The sequence below is a fragment of the Narcine bancroftii genome, chromosome 6 (assembly GCF_036971445.1).
Source record: "Narcine bancroftii isolate sNarBan1 chromosome 6, sNarBan1.hap1, whole genome shotgun sequence".
NCBI classification, from domain to species: Eukaryota; Metazoa; Chordata; class Chondrichthyes; order Torpediniformes; family Narcinidae; genus Narcine; species Narcine bancroftii.
The window spans coordinates 6,375,192-6,391,843 of NC_091474.1; the positions used below are offsets into that span (position 1 = coordinate 6,375,192).

General features: G+C 38.2%; 1 protein-coding gene across 15 annotated transcripts in view; it reads right to left on the minus strand.

Annotated features, from left to right (window-relative positions):
* The window catches only part of LOC138735642 (extracellular sulfatase Sulf-2-like), a 379,836-nt gene that overhangs the window by 80,972 nt on the left and 282,212 nt on the right, over positions 1-16,652 (minus strand). For all 15 annotated transcript variants that reach the window (XM_069883752.1, XM_069883744.1, XM_069883750.1 and 12 more), the window contains one exon: positions 1,507-1,741. In XM_069883752.1, the coding sequence (XP_069739853.1) occupies positions 1,507-1,684 (178 nt within the window). In that variant the 5' untranslated portion in view covers positions 1,685-1,741. The remainder of the gene's footprint in view (positions 1-1,506; positions 1,742-16,652) is intronic.

Sequence of the window (16,652 nt, forward strand, 5' to 3'; positions counted from 1 at the left end):
AAACAGTGTATTGCGCTTTTCAGTCACTCAGTAGACACTTGTAAGATTTAATCATCCTTTGAAGATTACCATGGGTCTTAACTTCACCACGTCGACCATATACAATTACACCACGATAAACCTGGTCCTTTCACGCCCTGTGTTTCTGACTTGCAGAGCTTTCAGATCCTTACATTCCACTGTTCTATTGTCTATCATGTTGAAATTCATGGGGGTTTCATCCATGTTTCCAATATTTGTAATACAAACTGGTGTTTCTGCCAGTTACACATAATGAATTGGTGAAAACTTACAACTTTATGATCAAGTTCTTTTGGTAGTTTCTGAGCAATACTTGTTTTTTGTTTTAATACCAGTTTTTTCCTGTTCATGAAATGGTTGCACTGGCTGACTGTAGCCTCAGTATCTTTACTGAGGTCTGGGTTTGACTTTGCCAACTGCAGAGCAAATTTTCTTATTTCGGGTGACTGTGTACCAATCATGCCTCTGTTCGTGTACCCATTCTGCAACATGATGTTCCAACTCTGGCCAATGAGGGATTCCTCTTTTCGTCAAACATTGTCTTTTTGGTATTTTTCTTAAAGTCTCTTATTTCTTCCTCCAATTTCTTACCAACTTCTTGTATATATCAAATGTTCTTGCAACAGCACAGTTGTTGGTTTTCTCGGCCATTCCTAACACTTTTAATTTAAAAATCACTTCATACTTTCACCATTTTGATGGCGCCTCCATGATAGCAATCACCTCCAGCCAACACCCAACAGATCAATTATCATGATTTTTGGGGGTCAACATCTCTGGCATCGCCACTTTTGCGGGTAGACTTATATGCCTGATATGACCCTTAAAATGAGGCTGAAAAAGGGGGGAGGGTTGACATCTGCCAGTCAACTTGTACGCCAAAATATACAGTAGTTACATGCTCACAAAGGTTCCTTTTATACAATATAAAGTATGAGAAATAGAAATGTATGGAATAAAGACCTTGGCTCCCTCACACATACAAAAACATTCTCAAAAGCCAGGTTCCAAAACTTGGCACATGAAATGATTTGAAAGAAAAATTGATGAATTTCAAACAAGTTAGTCTGTACCAATTCTCAGCAGCCAATGAAGAAAACAATAGATTGGGTTCTTAGAAAACATTTGCAATAATTTAATTAATAAATTGGATTAATGCATCTTTCATTGTGACCTTGGAGGAAGATTACAGGGGAGTGGGTTGTTGGTCGGATGCTCGTGTACCACTATTTAGAAAGTTGCTAAGTGCACAGACAAGTCTCTGTTATTCTTCCCACAAACACTGAACTGATCTACTAAGCATTTCCAGAATTGTTTGTTTTTAAATATTACACTAAAATCCTATATTGGAGAAAATACTTTGAATGGAAATCAAGATACAAACCAAAGAGGGCTCAAGAAAATTAATTGTAATTTATTTTTTTCTCTGTATTAAATAATACATGGATTTATTATAACCACTGCATCAGGCTTGAAAGAACTTACCAAGTTCCACATCCTGATCATCTGTGTAAATAAGGATGATATTTGGTCTGATATTCCTCCGGTCTCGCTGAAAGCGACTTTTCAATCGTTGAGAAAGGAGCGCAGAACCAGGACTCATAAATGCTGTGACACCGAGTACAATCAGTCCCAGAGCAAGCCTTAGCCTTGATCGCGGCATTTTGCGTTGCTTAAGTTCTTGCGATCCAGTAAATCTTTCTTTTATCTCCTTTCTGCCCTGCAATTTAAAAGAAAAATCTTGTAGCATTGGACAAGATGTGCAATGCAGACTCTTTTCATTCGGGACTGAGAAAACTGGCTCCTTCTCTTTACTTAACATTTGGCTTACAGATTAGTACAAACATTGAGAATATTTTCAAATCTTTTAGGGTTGAAATTTCTTGTTACGATGACCCTTTTTGAATTAACCAATAACCTAGAGCCAAGTTTATAATTGTTGAAGTGTCTACAATTAGTAAATTGTGAATTCAGCAGAAGAATGTTTACCAATTGTAAAGCAGCTCTGAAAAATACCACAGGGAAGGAAATGGAGTAAGGGAAGAGAGGAACTGAAGGAGTCAAGGGCATTGATTGTGCTTAAGCAGCAGACGGAGTACTGGAGTGCATGAAAGAACATCATTGTTGTTTTCTTCTCCAAATCCACAATTAGAAATATAATTACCTTTTTCAGTGTTATCCACTTGTGGGGCTGCAGATAGGCTTGAAAAGTCAAAGCAGATGGGAGATTGGCTCTTTTCCTTTCAGAAACCTTAATTTGTTAAAAGATCCATGAATAAGAAACCCAAAACCCACGTTTATAGCATCCCTGGACTACTGAATAAGCCCATTAAGGCATTGGCCATGTTTCAAGGCACCAAAGCTTTACAAAAATCAGCTTTCCTCTGCCCTCTTTTTCCAACCTAGAAAATGTCCTCAAGTGTAAGGTCTGAGTCCTTTCTGGGTTGTGAAGCCACAACACCCTAAAGTTGAAGGACTGTTTACAGTAGCATTTTCACATCAAGCAAACCATTGCAAATTTCACCAATCTATGACAATGTTCTCAATGGAAATTTCTTTGCTTGTTCAAAGATGCATTTGAAATGTCTTAAAAGGGTCATAATTGCTTGTTGTATTAATTAATGTTGAAAACAAATGTGAATAATTTTTAAAATGAACATGAAGAGGAATATATATTATGCACTGACGTATTTGTAAATGTTTCAGCAGTAGGAAAAAACCTGTAGATCAAAAGTATTTGACTTGGTTACGTAAAGGACCTGAGGTTGATTATTTAACAGAAGCAACACTGATTTTATTCGCCAAATTATGCCAATTTACACATTCATCATAGACTTTAAGCAATGCCAGACACCTACTATTGTTTCCTTTAGCAGTTTTAGAATCATTTGTAGAGATAAGAGTTCTGAATGTACTGCAATGGCCAGATTTAATGCAAGCAGACTATTAAACAAGTAGGGTTTGACATGTAGGTGAAAGATTAAACAATACTGTGGCTTCAGCTTCCTCTGGCACAAACTGGAGCATGGATAGCAACAACAGAAAATGATGAAAATTCTCACAAGGTCAGGCAGCAATCACAAAAGGCCAAGGTCCACGTGGAAGAGAAAACAAGTCAGCTTTATATTGCAGAGAAAGTGGGGGAGTACCAGATAGGACAGATGGAGTACCTCTCGCAAAACAAGGTCTGGATTGCCACTGAGATAAGTCCTGGAGATCATCTAGTTTGGGGTTTGGCCAACCTTCAAATTTTTAATTTAGACATACAGCACGGTAACAGGGCATTTTGGCCCATCAGAACAGACCAGGCAGCATGGACTCATAGGATGAAATGGCCTGTTACCGTGCTGTATGTCCAAATTAAAAATTAAAAGGTTGGCCACCCCGATCTAGTTTATGGTGGGGGGTTTGCAGTTAGAGAGGGAAAATGGAACAAACGCTGTGAGGTGGGAGTGGAAGAGAGTGTGAATACTGATAAAGAGCAGGAAAGGGAGAGTGAACTGCATGGCAGTAGGATATACCAGCAGGGCAGGCAGTACTAACCAAGTGAAGAAAAACAGCAACAATACAGATGGCTGTTTCACAGCAGAAGTTACTAGTTTAGATACGGATGGGTGATTGAAGTGTCTGGAGTTGAAGAATTCACTATCGAGTCCAGTATGTCACAATATGTTCAATTGGAAGATAAGGTGATACTCAAGCTTTTTTTGCATATGGTTGTAGCAATGCAGGAAAAATCATGAAGGTCAGATTTTGTGTAGGCTAGAGAATTAAAGTGGCAGGAACGGGGAACTCCAAGTCACTCCAGCAGGTTGACTGCAGAGTGGCCACCCAATTTAAACTGCGGCATTCTACGTTCACAACGTGGTCTCTTCACTAGAGAAACTAAACACAGATTGGGTGATTCCTTTGACGACATCACTCTCCAATGCCCAACCTGTTATAACGTTTGTTACAAAAAGTGGATATTGTTCATGCTATATAAAACTGTTAAATCAAAGAGAAATACATCTGAAAGCTTCAAATTCCATTTGTCTAGATGATTACATTTTTAATTTTCTTAGATTTTATGTACTTCAATAAAATGCAGTCAAGTTTTGAAATCATCTACTTCAGGAAAATTAAAGTACTAGATCAGGCCACCTAACTGATCATTACCCATCAGTGTTGCACTGGTGGCTTTTTTTTCCAGAACCACCACCTTTATTCAGACTGAACTAGGCTATTATCTTGAATATTTCAACTATAAATTTCAAATAGCTGCAGAAACGTAGTAATTTTGCTTTGTTAAATGCACTGACATTACTAAACATAACCATCTGACCTCAACTGGTGAACATCGTCTACAGTCCCCATCTCCAGAACTCTCAGTCCAGCCTTGCAGTGCTCCTCCCTTGTCCCTGCAAATGCATTACGTTATTTCTCTGTTTCTGCTACAAAGCATTCAGCTTCAATAATTGAAGATGGAGGTCAGACTTTGTAATTGACCACCTGCTCGCCTTCTATCTGGCGGATAAACTGAGATTTATTTTGATTATGCACACTCCACCGGGGATTTAAATACTGAATCACAATAAAGTATCCAGGCATCTATTTTTGACTAGTTTTTAATCCTCGAAGAGCAGCAAAATCATTGGTACAGCTATCACATTAAAGCAGATCAGTACTGTACTTCATTGGGCCAAACACTTTGTTTTAAAGGACCAGATTATTTTTTCCCACCAGTGCAGATATTTTAATACTCGTGTTTACAGCAAAATAGATGAACACCACAAACAAATTGAAGTGAGTTTTCCAAAAGCATTTAGGTAAGAAGCTGAACTTTGGTAAAACTCCACATCTCTAACTGAATTTTCTTATGTATAATGATGAAATTAGACAACATGTCAATGGCTTTATTAATATTCTGAGGTTGGTTTAAAAAAAGGACCCTTGAAATTAGCAGGGGTAAGAAACACAGCATCAGGGCTTGTGTTCATTGCGATTACAATATACTCTACAAGCTTCTGAATGATCACTAATAAAAAAGAATTGGAAAGTCTGAGAGATCGCTTCACCGAGCACCTTCAGTCTGTCTGCACCAGTGACAGGGGACTCCCAGTGGCCAACCACTTCAATTGCACACCCCACTCCCACGCTGACATGTCTATCCATAGCCTCTTGTACAGTCCCACCAAGACCACCCATAAATTAGTGGAGCAACACTTAATATTCCATCAGGGCACTCTTCAACCTGATGGCATTAACATCAACTTCTCCAGTTTCTGCTAGCCCACTCCCCGTTCTCCCCCTTTCCCTTTGTCTTCTTCCCCCCAGCTCTCCACCTCCTTCCCAGAGCCCTCCCTCCTTTATCCACCTTTGGGACTGTTCTCTTCCCCCCCACACCATTTTATTCAAGCATCTGCCCACAATGTATCATACCGTGATGAAGGGCACAAGCAGAAATGTTGGTTATGTACCTTGATATTTGCTCAACATAGTACACTGTTTGACCTGCTGAGTTTCTCCACCATTGTGTTTTCACTTCAACCATAGTGTCTGCAGATGTTCATGTTTTATTCCACGATCATTAATGTATGTCAAAGAAAATCAACTGGGAGCTCATAATTTGCTGTCAAAATAACAATGAAATGAATAGCACATGCTTTTGTGCTTTATAGAGCAATTACAGCGAAATTTTAGGTGAGGAGCAGCAACAAAGCAAAACTCTCTTCTATTGTCTCCTTCTATTTATATCTCCTTCCAGCAAAGTGTTTATGATAAACAAGCTAGTACCATCACATCTCATCTTTCTGCCTCTTCATCTCCGCTCAATCATAAACATTCCCTTTGCTGCCTCTATACCTTCGCATGCAATAATACCTTCATTTTCTCAGTCCTAATGAATGATCAATCAACTGTGCTTCACTCTCCACATAGGCAGTATTTTCTGCTGAAGGTCACGGTTTTTCTGTTTTTACTTTGGATTTGCAGCCTCTACACTTTTAAATTTTCAACTCCTATCTCTCTCCCTCTGCATTTCTCTCTCTCCATCAGCATCTCTCTCTCCCTCTGCATCTCTCTCCCTCTCTCTCCCTCTCCCTCTCTCTCCCTCTCCCTCTCTCTCCCTCTCTCTCCCTCTCCCTCTCTCTCCCTCTCTCTCTCTCTCTCCCTCTCCCCCTCTCCATCTCTCTCCCTCTCCATCTCTCTCCCTCTCCATCTCTCTCCCTCTCCATCTCTCTCCCTCTCCATCTCTCTCTCTCTCCATCTCTCTCCCTCTGCATCTCTCTCCCTCTCCATCTCTCTCCCTCTCCATCTCTCTCCCTCTGCATCTCTCTCCCTCTGCATCTCTCTCCCTCTGCATCTCTCTCCCTCTGTATCTCTCTTTCTGTATCTCTCTCTCTCTGTATCTCTCTCTCTCTGTATTTCTCTCTCTCTCTGTATTTCTCTCTCTTTCTATCTCTATGTATCAAGACAAATAATTGGTTTGCTAATTTCCACATTACAACAAAACTAAAGGTAAATGTATATGGATTTACTGTGCGATAGATATTGGTTATACTTATGAGATTGATTGATAAGGGAGACAATAGAACAGAAACCCACTAACATGAAAAGATAAATAAGGAAGTAATTTCTCAGCCTAGGTTACTTCAATGACACAAGGTGTTAGCAATGTTGAAAAAAACCCACCCCTTTTACTAAACCTAATCAAATGCAAACACATACGAAAATGTTGGAGAAACTCAGCAGGTCACACAGCATCCATATGAAGTAGAAGGCAGTTGACGTTTTGGGCCCAAGAAATGTTTAAAAATCGGCAAGTCACCTGAATATAAAGTGTGTGTGGGGGGTGGGGGTGGGGGGAGGACTGGGAAGGGGGAGGAGCACAGGCTTACAGGTAAGACACAATATGTGGAAACAAATGGAAGGGTAGAAGCGAAAGAAGCTGAGAAACATGGTAACATTATCTTGCTTGGCACGGACTCTAGCTTCCACCTTGCATCAAACCTGATCTGTCCGTTGCTTTAGCTACTGGAAAATGGGACACTTTGAAACTACCAGGCACAACCTAGAAATTCCATTGTGTAATTTTTTTTCCACCAAAAAAATCTCTGCTGCAGACTTCCCAAGCCTTTCCTCCTTGTGGATAAGAAAACACACTGGGTCGATTCACACCATTCTGGAAATAGACCGAACTGATTTGGGCCAGGATTCTTTCTCGCGCACCTGATGTGAGATTCACACCAAATGCATGATTTCTAAGCCATGAGGTTTTACTCAGTAAGAGTTGAGAGACCCTTTGAAGTGGGGCTGCAACTGAGCATTATTTCTGCCTCACAATATGGACAGTCTTAGAAATTGCATTGAGCAGATCTCATTGTGCATTTGGTGTACCCAAAACTCACTAACTTCATTCCAGTCCTAGCCTTTCAAAGCTAGAACTAAAAATGATCTTTGTTTAATTGATTGATGCACTGTAGAAAATCAGAGCATTTAACGCAAATAAAGGAATTGAGGGTTCAGGAGGTTAAGGACAGGATGAAGTAAAACTGCCAATTTACTGTAGTGGGTTTGCTATCTAAAATGTACTCAGCTCTGGGTCATTCAATGCATCTGTATATTGAGTGATTTTCATTACATTCAGTGACTTATTGGCTTCATTAAATAAATGGAACTTTGCATAAGAAATGAGAAAGAAGTCAGATCTGTTCAGTTACTTATTGATTACTGCATTATCTAAAAGGTGAAATTTAGCCAAGTGCTAAAACTAGACTATGGCTGATTTCTATATAATTGGTTGCTAACATAATAAATGGAAAGGACAGCTGCAAATATATGGAAACAAATGTAGATTTAATGAACCTTAGGTGTTCCAGTTGACCACAGGAGGGAATACACCATTGATAAAGCCACTCAAATTAAATTCTAGCCTAGCTGTCCATAATTTTCTGACTCAATGAAAATATATCGCGCTATTAAAGGTTTACAAAAAATAACTGATATAAAATTGATTATTTTAGCAACGCTTTTTCAGGAACAACTAATATAACTCTGAGTTGAATGCATCATGCAACTTTTTAAAGATTCATTGTCATTCAAGTTTATTGGAAAAAAAATTCTTGTGCTAGATTGGGGGAGATAAATATGAGAGGCCCTAGTTTTAAGCCAATGGTTCTCAACTTTTTTCTTTCCACTCACATCCCACTTTAAGTAATCCCTGTGCCATCAGTGCTCTGTGATTAGTAAGGGACTGCTTATGGTGGGATGTGAGTAGGAAGGGAAGGTTGAGAATCACTGCTCTAGATCCAATTATTACTGAAATATTTTGCTTGAGAAACGTTGTAATTGGGCCATTTCCTTTGGAGTTATGAAACCGTGCACATAACGAGTCAATCAGGGATGATTAAAACAATGGTTTTCAAACCTTTTTCTTTCCACCCACATACCACCTTAAGCAATCCTTTACTAATCACAGAGCACCTGTGGCATAGGGAATATTTAAAATAGTATGTGAGTGGAAAGAAAAAGGTTGAGAACCACTGTTTTAAGCTGAAGTAGAGGGGACGGAGGTTGAGGGGAAACATTAGGGGGATGTTTTTCCATAAAGAGTGGCGGGAGTGTGGAATGAGCTGCCATCTGATGTGAATGTGGGCTCAATCACTGTTTTTAAGAGTAAATTGGATAAATACATAGATGTGAGGACTGGAGGGTTAAAAGATGGGAGCAGGTTAGTTGGACTAAGGAGCTGATGGTCGGCACAGACTAGAGGGGCCAAATGGCCTGTTTTCTGTGCTATAGTGTTTTATGGTTCTTTTGGTCACCCAAAGGTGTGAATAATTGGAATATAGAATAAAAACTGGTGTTGAGAGTAGTACTGACTTTTCACAATGCAGAGGTTCATTTGATTATTCTAAAATCAACCAACCATCAATCTTCCTTTCTTACAAGTGAAGCTTATCACTTTAATGAAATAAAGAAAAGGTTTGCACTGAAGCTGCTATAACTCAGAACAAATTGTTAAGCTAGATTCTGGACTTGGATCTCAGAGGTCTGCCTGAATGCAATAACTTTGGTCTGGTAAAAGTGATATTAATCGAGTCCTCTTAAGAATGCAAGTTTTAAAATGTTGACTGGAAAAGAACCTGGCTGAATTCTGGTCTTTCTTGTTATCTGCTAGAGTTGATAACGACTCCATATTTCGTCAGGTAGTAAAAGCCATACCATTGGGTAAGGGTCATGATGCTGATTAACAAATCCCAAGAGAATTCTAAGAAATATGTACTTGTATGGAACAGTTTATTTGATTGTTCTAGAGACCTAGGAAATGGAATGTATAAACATATGATTTCTAAGCCATGAGGCAGGTTCTCTTGGTGCAAGACTAACTGCTCGTGGCAGTGATCTTGCTATAAAGCTGACCTCGTGCTTTGCAAAGTGATTGAACATCTGTTTGTCCAGCTGATTCAGTGTTTATTTTCAAACAATCAGAGGTCCTCTTTAACCATCTGACAGATATAACATTTGAAATGCTGTTTTCTTGCCATCTGTGGCTAAGCTGTCATTTATTGTCCAATTGTAGTTATAAGGTTCATCATCTTCTTGAATTAAATTTAAATTTAAAATTTAGACCAACGGCATTGTAACAAGCCCTTTCGGCCCACGAGCCTGTGCCGCCAAAAAGTTAATAGAAGTTGGTTTTCATTGAAGAAACTACCGTTTTTTTTTTCATTTTAATGGGCAGTGATTAACAATGACACTGGGTGGAACAGTGACACAGTTGAGCGAGCTGTCTCACAGCTCCAATGACCCAGGTTGATTTCTGATCCTCAATGCTGTTTGTACAGTGTTTATGGATTCTCCCTGTTAGTGTTTTGGTTTCCTCTGGTTCCTCAAGTGTCCTCTGAATGTTCCAGTTTTCGCACACGTGCCCTTCAGCCTAGGATGTATGTACAGGAGTATCTAAAAGACAGCCAGCATGGAGTCATTTGCTCATGCAAAGTTTGGCTTTCAAGTTCTGTTCTATGGTTACCAAGTGGGGAAAAAAAAGACATGGTTGCAAATCTTTCCAATTAGTTGCATGAACAAATATGGTCTCAACAAATCATGCTGATTAAATGGTGATTAAAAGTGACACAAGAAGAAAGATTAATTTGAAAGTGTCCATCACACACACACCCACACCCCTTTTACCATCAGGCCAGGAAACCAAACCTAGTTCCATGAAGAACAGCAGGTGTATTTGAAACGGAAATCCCAATGTGATGAAATCATGGTGCAGCGTGGAAGCTTATAGCAGAGACAGCATTCTACTCACAGCATGCTAAAAGTTAACTGCCAGCTAGACGAAGGTGCACCACAGTTTGCATGCCAAACTGTGGAAGCAGTGTGCTGCAGACAAAGCTAAGTGATCATAGATCACATCAAACATCAGCAGACCTACGGCATCCAGTTGTGAATAGCTGTGAAATGTAAACAGCTCACTCGTGAAGCAGGAGTCTCCATGGGCATTTTTGTTGTTGGCAGAATCTAGCATAACAGAGTAAAATGTGCTAGTTACCACCCTCAACAGAAATATCAAACAACCTATACTGCAGACTTTTTTATTTTGAGTTTGTTTCTGCAAAGCAACATTACAAGAGTATAAGGAAAAGGAGGAGGAGGAGGGAGGAACATGTTTTGGGGGCTCCAAGCTTGCCCCACCTTTATCAAGATCATGACCAATTTTTTTTGTCTTGGAGCCATTTTCCTGCACAATTCAAATATAGTTTAATTCCTATAATCTAGAAATGCAATAAACTCTGTTTTGCATGAACTCAATTACTAATACTCTTGGCGAGAGAATTCCAAATTACAAAACTCCTCGTAAAGGAAAAAAACTTTCTCCCTTCATCCAGCCTGTTGAGCTTTACAAGAATTTGGTACGTTTCAATGAGATTTTTTTAAAAAACTACAGAATACAACCTGAATAAAAGGTCCCGATCTGAAATATTGAATGACCATTTCTAACCATGGACATTGCCTGACCTGCCCCCTAGGGCATCAGTCTAGTTATGTAAGAAAACCAAAGCTCGACACAGTTTCCCAGCTGTGTCCTATGTAACAGCTGGAGGACACCATAACAACTAAAATCCTCAAGCCTTCATGGACGTCTCCAAGGATACCTACATCCCTGCAAACATCACATTATCTCATCTCTCACCAGTTAAAAAACACTTCTGTTCTGTGCACTAATGTGCAAAAGTATTAATTTATCCCCTTTACATTTTTCACAAAATATTACATCACGCTCTTCAGATCTTCCTTCATACTCACAATGCTAGCTCACCCTCGTCTCTAAGTAAACTTGGCAATGACATTTAGGCCAAATTAGGAAATATATTTGGAAATAATTCTGCTCTCCAAGCAGTGATCCCTACAGAAACCCACCAGCTACAGCCTGCATGTCAGAGAGAGGGCCATTTATTCCCATTCTTGGCTCTCTGTCTGATAACCAATTTACTATGAATTCAGTTTCCTTCAGAAATTTCCCCTTCACATTTTACTGCACAAAAATTGATCTATCTTTATACTCCATCCTGGGCTGCAAAGTAATAAAGGTCAGACCAGGAGATTAAACAGAGTCAAACTGAGGTCACCTGTACAGGAATACCACAGAAACGGACTGACCTAGACTTGCCAACAGATAGATAAACCCTTCATGTTCCAGGACAGATCAGGTGAAGAAGCTGTGAAAATGCTGTGTGCAGCACAAAATGATTTACTATGCTGAACTCAAGCACTTCAAAATGTTATTCTTCTTGCAGACTCAAGGAAATGCTTTGGATTCCTAATTAATTTACACTGGGAGCAGTCATGATATGATACCTGATTTTGGTTGCATTTTCTACAATTTAAATAATTCGGTTTCCTAGAGTTTGAAACATTTTGCTTTATACAAAGCAAATAATTTTCACTAGTTTAGCAAATACTAACAGCAGGTCCGTTGCTTTCTTCCGAGGTGATTTTTCAATGAATTATTAGAAATGTCTTTTGATTAAGTACTCAGATTTCAAAGAAACATAATTCATCTTCTTTCAATCAGAGATTTTCCTAACCCTAACCCTAACCCTGAGGGGATTGATGTATAAATCAGTCAGCAACTGACCCTAAAGAATGTAGGGACAGGTCTATATTTAGATTTACAGTCTCATACCCATTACTTTCTATTGATTCTAGATTACAACAACGAGTCCCCTGACTGTGAAATTAAATATTTTAGTCATGTGAAACTGGATTTTGTTTAAACTGATAACAAATTTGTCTTCATACATCAAATTTCCAAAATTATTATTGGTATTATTACCTCCTTGGAGTCCATGACTTAAATGTTTTGGTTCCCTCCTACAACACCATAAGAATAATAAATCTGAGTGGCTGAGAAACTGTGATTTGAGCCATGATCGGTCATGTCTCCAGTTTACTGAAACATCCCATCTCCTCCTCTTCACCCTTGGCTTTATAGTTTAGCAGAAATGATTATTAAATTGATGCAAATTAGGCTAATATGATCAACACATTTGCATTATTTGAATCATGGGTACAGTAAATACATTGAGATCAGCAAACAAGCTAAAGAATGATCCCAAAAGCTTGGTGTTTGTTTAAGCTCTGTACAATGCTTTGGACAGGATCAGTTGTGCAATTTATATAATAAAAGTTGGCTTGATTCCACAAATACTTACGATGCTACTGACAATGTCTTGCTGCTATTTGTTCTACTTCCATAAGGGTTCGAAAATGAGTGTCTTCTGAACTTATCGCTGTCATCTGGTTTCTAATGACCAGAAAAGGTAATCCCAAACCCATTAGTGACAAATCCCTCCGATTCTATCTGCTGTGCATAAGGAAGAAACTGGAAAATAATTACCATGCAGAAATTTGCATCCTTTTACCTCGAGTAAAGGTATCCTCTTCTAGATGATTTTGATCGCAAAGTCTGAGGTGGGTTACCTTCCACAGAGAACTCACATGTCTTGTCAGTAAATCATAATTTTGTTGGAAAAGTGACATTTGATTTATGCCTAATGTTTGATAAGCATTCAAAATAAATTGGAGATGACCGAAACTTCAATTGACCTCTCTGAAATTTAGCTGCAAATTCCTTGAATCGTCTACAAAATTAGTGAATGTTCCCACTCATCATTTTGACCGTATCATGACTGACAGTCAGAATCAAATGCAGTGGTTCTCAACCTTTTTTCCTCCAATCACATATCACCTTAAATAATCCTTACTAACCACAGAACACTGATGCCAGTGGTTAGTAAGGGATTATTTAAGGTGATATGTGAGTGGAAACAAAAAGGTTGAGAACCATTGGGAGGGAAGGTCAGTTTCTGGTGGAAATGCTGCTGTAACAAATGAGCATGGATGCTGGGCAAGTTCAGCTAGAATCATCCCCATAAATAAACCAATATTGGACAAAATCACAAGCCAGGTTTCTCTATGTACTGAACTCCAGTCGCTATCTTTAGATATACTAGTGAGCTGTTTATCAATGAATGAGTTAAATAACACAACACTCTAAAATGAAGTTTCTTGCAAGTCAAATAGGCATTAAATGTCTTTTTTTCAAATATGAGCATTACCACCAAGCCAGCATTTATTACCTACCCCTAATTCCCTTGGAGAAGGTGATAGTAAATTGCCATCTTCTGTTTAATTTTATTGTGAATGTATATTTGTTATACTTGTTTATTATCCTGATCATGGTTTGGTCTCTAAGTTCTACATGATTTTACATTGTGTCCTCTAATTTCCTACATCATGACCAAGATGATTTGGCTTTAGCCTGTGAATATGACCTGCACAAATCTGTGAGGGCAATATTCTTCTCAAATGCACATCAGGATTTTACAAAAGCAACAATATTTTAGACGTTAGATGTAATTTGTTGTTGAAATGCATACACGGTATATTCCATGCTTCATAATGAACACCAACAGACAAAATAATCTAAACAAATTTTACTAAAAACACTAATTTTGTAGAAGCCAAAAGGATTGGTTTGCAGTAGAAATTGAATTTTTAAGCTTATTTCCATTCCCATTTGATTAATGAGTTATTATACTGACTTTTCCATAATTTTATTATTATTATTTTATTATTAGTACATATTTAAATATTGTCAATTTTAATGAAAATATAAATGTTGTAAATTTATTGGGAATATATGCAGCTTATTAATTTAATGAGTCAACACACATTACATTTATCCAGTACCGTCAGTTCCCATTAGTACTATTCGTAAGAAATAAATATCTTGGGTACAGTTGCGAAGTTCACATCACAGTTTGTATACAACATAAATGGCTGCAACAGAAGACAATAACTACAAAAGAGGCTCTACTTCTTACATGCTTTACGAGAACATACAAAGAACTTAATTCATTTCTTTACATCATTATCAGTTGAAGCATTTGGTTTCCCTTGTTGTGGGATAATAGACTTTCAAATCATCAGTAATACAAAAGGGATAAGTGCTCATTTTAATAGGTAGCACATTGGTCAAACTGTCCATACCGACACCAACATCATGGTACGCTAAAGAACACAGGAAATAGGAGTAGGCCATCTGGCCCGTCAAGCCTGCTCTGCCATTCAATCTGCTCATGGCTGATCTGATGATAGACTCACCTCCACTACCTGCCTTCCCCCCCCCCCCCCCATATCCTTTCATTCCGATAAAAAAAGCAATTCCTGTTAATGCACCATGAGTCACATGGTTAAAAAAAACTTATTATTTCCAAAGAAAAATACGGAACACCCGGAAAGAGGAATATCAATATCGCTGTATCAATGCCACAAAAATAATGATTATTTGTAACTTTCCTTATACCTAATTCTCATGACATTTCAGTGTGTGAAAACTAACTAGCTCTGTTCAGTTTGGAATATAAAATGGAAAGTATCTGATTTTCAAATTTCCTAAGTAGAAACCGGATGTGGTAGAAAACAATTGATTTGTTATCATTCATTTCACATGGCCCACAATTCAAATTATTGCCAGGGATTAAATCAGAAGTTAACATCGATATGAAGACCTTCAATAATACCAAGTAAGAGTTGTAATAATAAAAAAACAAAATGCAATGGAATGCTGGGAATGTCCAGCAAAAGACAATAAAACCCATTGAAATCAAAGGTTCCTACTTTAAAGGATGGTCCTTGCAATTGACAATGATAAAGTGCTTCAATGTTTTTTTTAAAACTTATTTAGATGTTCTTAGGATGTGACCAAATTGGCTTAGTATACAAGGAAAGAATTTCAAAAAATAGACAATTTCACAGAAGCAGAGAGGATGGAGTTGTACTTGGTGATATTTTCAACTAACAAGATGAATTTGTATTGGTTCCAGCTATATTGCATAAAAATATTTATTCCGTTCATAAATCATGTTTCTATTTGGATTTACTTGGGACTTGGTGAAACAGGATCAGAACACGGAAGGAGGCTACAGGTATCCCCCATTTTGCAGTGGAATCAAAATACCAGACTTGAAATTTCAATATGCAAAACAAAGTGCTGATAAGTTAATTCATTGTCTTATTTTTCAAAATTCATTTTAATATTAGAAGATGGAATAGAAAATTTGCAATCTCAGATCATGTTTGCCACAAGAAACAAACATCAGTGAGATGACTATAGAAGGAATGAAAGGTGACTCTCATGCTCTCATTTCTGGCCATGCTGCAAACCTAGAGATCTCTTAATCAATAAGAATGAAAACTGCTTAAGTGGCTGGCCTGATTGGAAGATTTAGAAAAATTAAGCTGCTGAGAGAAAAAGCTATTCTGTTCCTTACATAGTGTTAGCTCTTCACAACAAAAAAAACCCCAAAATGAATGATAATGAGAATAATGAATTTCTGATTATATATATATGATTCATCTCTGCTGCAGTCAAACAGGTACCTTTTGTAAAACCCAACTAAAATAGTATTCACTAAATTACTCTAGTACAGAAAGAAATGACAAAGATAAAAGATGGAGAGAAAAATCAATATTTATGGTTAGGACAAAAAAAAATGTTTAAATATACAGGCAGGTCCCTTTGTAGTTCCAGAGTAGGTCAAGATTAGGGTAGTAAGGGGAGGTTCAGGAGCCTGATGGCCATTGGATATGTTGACGTACTGGATGTCTGCCTTCTCTACCTTTTACTCAAAGCTAACAGCAAGAAGTGGTTGTGACCAGGGTGTTGGGGGTCCTTATGATATTGGCTGCCTTCTTGAGGCAGGACCTCTCATCACTGCCCGGTCTCAGTATAAATCTATCGACACTATAGCAAATTCCATAATCTTGCCATTGTCTGTATTTCCAGTTTATATTCTAATAGTGACCACCTTATTCTGATGGCCTCTACTTATGGCTGCCCCTATAGTTTAGAAATGCAGGCCTTTAATAATCCTTGGAGATACAAAGAATGAGAGGTGACACTTGAGATTGAAATACAAGAATTTAAGGGAACAGGGTGGATATCGAGAAGCTTCCAACTCATGGCAGAGTCTTGAATCAGGAGAAGCTTCAGTTGAGCTCTTGCAGATGGTGCACATTAAGGCCATGATGATGGTGTCAGAGGGAGTACATTTTTAAAATGAGGAATGGTGTTT